The 5614-nt window shown below is 41.1% G+C and overlaps 1 protein-coding gene across 1 annotated transcript in view; it reads right to left on the bottom strand.

The window, feature by feature from the left end:
• LOC109373753 (NACHT, LRR and PYD domains-containing protein 7-like) overlaps positions 1-3395 on the bottom strand; it is a 23224-nt gene extending 19829 nt beyond the window's left edge. The window contains exon 1 of the mRNA XM_019627862.1: positions 3391-3395. Coding sequence (XP_019483407.1) covers positions 3391-3395 — 5 coding nt within the window. The remainder of the gene's footprint in view (positions 1-3390) is intronic.
• Between the last annotated feature and the right edge of the window lie 2219 nt (positions 3396-5614).

Genomic DNA, 5614 nt, shown 5'->3' with positions numbered 1-5614 from the left:
AGCCCCTGCTGCAGTGGGTTGCCATGGGCTACCGTGTGTAGCCAGCAGCCAGCATGAGCGGCCAGCAGCCGCAGTGAGTGGCCGTCCAGAAGCCAGCAACTGATCGGCCTTACCCGGGAAGAGAGCAATGATGGTGCCAACTTGGGCCAGAGAAGCAACATCCTCCACAACTAGACTGAAGAACAAAACAACAGCAACTTGTCTGTTCCCCTTCCCCCAATTCCCCATCACTGTTCCCATCCCCCCAATTCTCCAATAAAAATCTTTAAAATAATAATAAAATAAAATAAAAAATAAAGTTTATTGGGGTGACAATGGTTAAAAAGTTACATAGGTTTCAGATGTACAATTCTGCAATACATCATCTATATATCACATTGTGTATTTACCAGCCAGAGTCAATTCTCCTTCCATCACCATATATTTGACCCTGTTTACCCTCATCTACCACTCCCCTCTCCCCTTACCCTCTGGCAACCACTAAACTTTTGTCTATGTCTGGATATAAAGCAGAAAGCAACAAAGGAACAAGACAAAGAAAGAAAGAAACTAAATTCATATTTTAGAAACTCATACTACTCAACAACAAAAAACAAACAATCCAATTTAAAAATGGGCAGAGGACCTGAATAGACATTTCTCCAAAGAGGACATACAGATGGCCAATACACATATGAAAAGATGCTCAACATTGCAAATCATAAGAGAAATGCAAATAAAGACCACAATGAGATATTACCTCACACCAGTTAGAATGGCTATCATCAAAAAGACAAATAATAACAAGTGTTGGAGAGGCTGTGGAGAAAAAGGAACCCTCATGAATTGTTGGTGGGAATGCAGATTGGTGCAGCCACTATGGAAGGCAGTGTGGAGGTTCCTCAAAACATTAAGAATAGAATTACCATATGACCCAGCAATCCCTCTCCTGGGTATCTACCCAAAAAAACCTGAGAACATTTATCCGTAAAGATATATGTGCTCTGATGTTCTTTGCAGCTTTATTTACAGTGGCCAAGACATGGAAACAACCAAAGTGTCCTTCGATAGATGATTGGATAAAGAAGATGTGGTATATACACACAATGGAATACTATTCTGCCATAAGAAAATATGAAATGCTGCCATTTGCGACAACATGGATGCATCTTGAGATTATTATGCTAAGCAAAATAAGTCAGACAGAAAAAGTTGAGAACCATATGATTTCACTTTTATGTGGAATATAAAACTGAAATCAACAAAGGAACAAGACAAACAAAAACTCATAGACAAACAATAGTTTAGTGGTTACCAGAGGGTAAGGTGGGAGGTAGGTGGTAGATGAGGTAAAGGGGATTCAATATATGGTGATGGAAGGAGAACTGACTCTGGGTGGTGAACACACAATGTGATATATAGATGATGTGTTACAGAATTGTACACTTGAAATCTATGTAACTTTACTAACAATTGCCACTCCAACAAATTTTAATTTAAAAAACTGAGGAAAAACTTTTAAAAAAAGAAACAAAAACCCAAACACAGACAATCCCTGTCTTTTTAAGGGAGCTATTATAATAATTAGCATCTGAGTATTTACTATGTGCTGGAAAGTATTATAAGCAGTTCCTTTTATCACATTTTGTCCTTGTAACAATCTCATCAGACAAATCTATTATCTGTACTTTGTATGATGAATATGAGGCTTAGGGCAGTTGTTCTCCGAGTGTGGCCCCCAGACCAACAGCATCGTCTGGGAACTTGTGGAAAATGCAGATTCTTAGGCTCAACCCCAGACCTACCAAATCAGAAACTCTGAGGATGGGCTCAGGGAGCTGTGTTTTAACAAACCTTCCAGGTGATCATGATGAATGCTGGTTTCAGAACCACTGACTGGTTTTAGGACCACTGGCAGAGTTCCAGGTTTACCCAGCTGCTCAAGTTAAAGCCAAGATGATCACAAAAGACGTTTAACTCAAAAACCTGCTCTCTCAATCACTGATACGTGGCCTCGACCAACTAAATAAAAACATAAAAATCTTTACACCCTCAGGCATTAAATGGGCAACATTAGGGATGGTTCACAAGATGAGATACAACTGTTTAGTAAGGACCTGGGGGAAATCACATCCAACTAGAAGAAAAACTATGCAAGATATTTTAAAATATAATAAATAATAAGAGCTCATGATCATTAGGAAATACTTAGTATAAAAATGCTCATGCAAACCTGCTAAGTCAAAAGAAAACAAAACAAAACAAAGACATCAAGTTACACATCCATGGAAGCAAGACCACCACCGCCACACCTGGAAAACTACTGGAAGCATGTACACTCCCAGAATCCAATGAGTACTTAAGTGTCAATGTCATGGAAGGTTTTGTCCTGCTTATTGTCCTTATTTAATGCTGTCCTCGATCAGCATGCACTTGGCTTTGTGAGGAAAAAACTTAAAATAGAGGATGGGTCACCCAGGTCATAGAGAGTTATCCAAGGGGGAACACGCCACATCTGTCACATTTTTCAGTGAAGGCTGAAGGAAAAAATTTTGGGAAGGTGGTGGGGTTAGGAGGTTAGAAGCAAGACTTGAGTGTACCAGGACACACAGGAGTGGTGAGAACTTGGAGACATGTACAGCTACTCATAGAAACACGACTGGGAGAAAGAGGACCACAGTCCCAGATTTAAGAGCCCAGAAGTTGAAGGGAGGGGTCAAGTTCCTTGACATGCAGACCAACACAAGGGGAAAATGATGTCTGATGAAATTTTAGATACAGACAATGAGGAGGAAAAAGGCTTACACCTACAGACAGAACACACAGAAAAGCATAGTATGAAGCAGGCAGTAAGATAGGCAGAAAGTCACCATCTGGTTCTATTCAGAGTGCTGCTTACAGATTAATAATTTGGTCCTCACATAATTAAAAGAAGACCAGCTAGGATTGAACTTAACACCAACTCAGAACTACACACTTCCTAAACAAGGTAGCCCAGGACAGCGAAATCATATTACATATTCAAGCCACACAGAAAATAAGAAGATGGATATGCAAACCTAAGTGGCAAACCTAAGTGACTCACAAAGTAGGAAGCTCTTCGGACCACCCAGGGGTTGGTGCATAACTCCCTGAGGAGATACAGGGTGGAGACCCAAATGAAGTCACAGAAGGAAGAAAGAGAGGAATTTCCAGTTTTGTACAAATGTGTAAGAATGAACGTGCATGTTTGAGAACCCTGCTGACCCTGCTCAAGTAACTGTGAATAATAAGTCATTTAACCCCATTTCCCACTGATACACTCTGCCAGCCAACTGTCAGATGTGGAACCAAAGGATGCTGGGACTACAGAGGCCCCTTCCCTGAGGCTAAGCCTTGTGATGGCAGCAGCAGAGGCACTCACTTGCTTACGTCATGCTCTCTGCTCTTCCCAATGTGAAAAAGGGCTGTTCCAACCCAGGATGAATGGGTGGGGAAGAAAAAGGAGTTAGTGTCTTGGGTATATTTGTGGCAGATTGAAGCAGAATTTGAAAGGAAGCCTTGGAAAATTAATAACAGTGAGTTGATGGAGGCAAGTCCCAATGGGACTCCAGGTGAATGGCTTTACCTTTGAATGGGAGGAAGAATGATTCCTTATTTGAAATTGGTCTGAGTGATGGAAGGATACAGACCAGAGCTGATAAATTCAGGAGCTGAGCAGAAGAAACCTGAGAGGCTTTGTCATCATGGCAAAATAAAAATAAAGTCACCTGCTAAAAGGAAGAGCTATGCTACAGGAAGGATGACAGAATTGTCATTAGCAGTACTGCCTAGATGCTGTTACCGCAGGTATTTGGGGAGAAAAAAATAGAAACCCATAGGGGCCGGCCGAGTGGCGCGTTGGTTAAGAGCTGGCTTGGGACGCCAGCTCTGAGCAGCAGGGCCCCAGTTCAGATCCCACATGAGGACCAGTGACACTGCCCTCTACAGCTTAGATGGTGAACAACAGCTCAACCTGGAGCTGGGCTGCTGTGAGTTGCCCAGATGGCATAGGCTGCAGCCCCTGCTGCAGTGGGCTGCCATAAGCTACTGTGTGGCTGGCAGCCAGCGTGAGCAGCTGGCAGCCAGTGTGAGCTGCCAAGAGCCACTGTGAGCGGCCGTTCAGAGGCTGGCGACCGATCTGCCTCACCCAGGAAAAGCGCAATGATATACCAACATGGGCCAGTGAAGCAACGTCCTTCACAACTAGACTGAAGAACAAAAGGACAGCAACTTGTCTGTTCCCCTTCCCCCGATTCCCCAGCACTGTTCCCCTCCCCCAATTCCCCAATAAAANGAAAAAAACAAACTCTAACCTCTACATCACAGCATACACAAAAACTAATTTGAGATTGATTATGATTCCAATTGTGATAGCTAGGGCAATAAAGATTGAAAGAAAAATACTATAGTCATTGCTTTGAGGTAATCAAGACAACATACTGATAAACCAAATTTGATTTTAAATTGGGATCTTAGGTTCATCCAAAAAACAAAGCATAAAAGCAAAAAGGAAAGCTGCAAACTGGGAGACTACAAACTCAAAATATGTATATTTTGAGATGTATATTTCTCAAAAGAAGCAATGCAAGAAATTCCAACAAGTATATAGTAAAACAATGGTAAAATATTACACATTTGGAAGACATAGATAAAACACAATGGGAAGAGGTCAAAAGATAGGAAAAGACACTTTGAAAAAGAGAATGACCAGTTGACCAGTAAGTATATTGAAAGGCATTCAATCTCATTATGCCTCAGACAAATGCAAATTAAGAGCCTAGTGCTGGGGTGGCAGCTTAGCTCAGGTTGTTCAAGCATAGGCTCATAACACCAAGGTTGACGGTTCGATTCCCACATGGGCCAAGGAGCTGCGCTCTCCACAACTAGGTTGAAGACAACTACTTGACCTGGAGCTGACATCCCATCAGAACAGTTAAAATTAGAGACAGTCATTAAGAAGTACAAATTGCCAGTTATAAAAATAGTCACAGTGGTATAAAGTAGGAAATAGAACTATAGAGAATATAGTCAATAATATTGTGACAATTATGCATGGTGCCAGGTGGATTCTAGATTTATTGGGTGCTCAATTCCTAAATTATATAAATGTCTAATCACTATGTTGTACAACTGAAACTAATATAATATTGAATGTCAACTGTAATTGAAAATTAAAACAAATTTTTTTAATTAAAGGCAGACATTATACACTGTTGCATACAATGAAGAAGTCAAACTCTCCTTCATTCCTACAGACGTTAAATTGAAAAAATTTAACCTGCATTGCCAAACTCATGGATGGTTTTTATTATAGCTCACTGTACTCATATGCTCACTGTACTCATGACACAGCAATTTCAATCCTGGTTACATACCCCAGTGATAGAATTAAAGTAAAGGATAAAATATGACTGCATGAAGTGTTCATTTTATAAATGTAATCTGATTATCTGGATAATTCCCTTTACATTTTCCTGCAATCCCTGTCTCTTTTTTTCTTTTAAAGTTTATTGGGGGGCCGGCCGAGTGGCGTGATGGTTAAGAACTGGCTTGGGACTCCAGAGGGCCCCAGTTTGGATCCCACATATGAGGGCCAGTGACACTGCCCTCCACA

Source organism: Hipposideros armiger, unplaced genomic scaffold (genome assembly GCF_001890085.2).
Source record: "Hipposideros armiger isolate ML-2016 unplaced genomic scaffold, ASM189008v1 scaffold_742, whole genome shotgun sequence".
NCBI classification, from domain to species: domain Eukaryota; kingdom Metazoa; phylum Chordata; class Mammalia; order Chiroptera; family Hipposideridae; genus Hipposideros; species Hipposideros armiger.
This window is presented reverse-complemented; position numbering and strand designations above follow the sequence as displayed.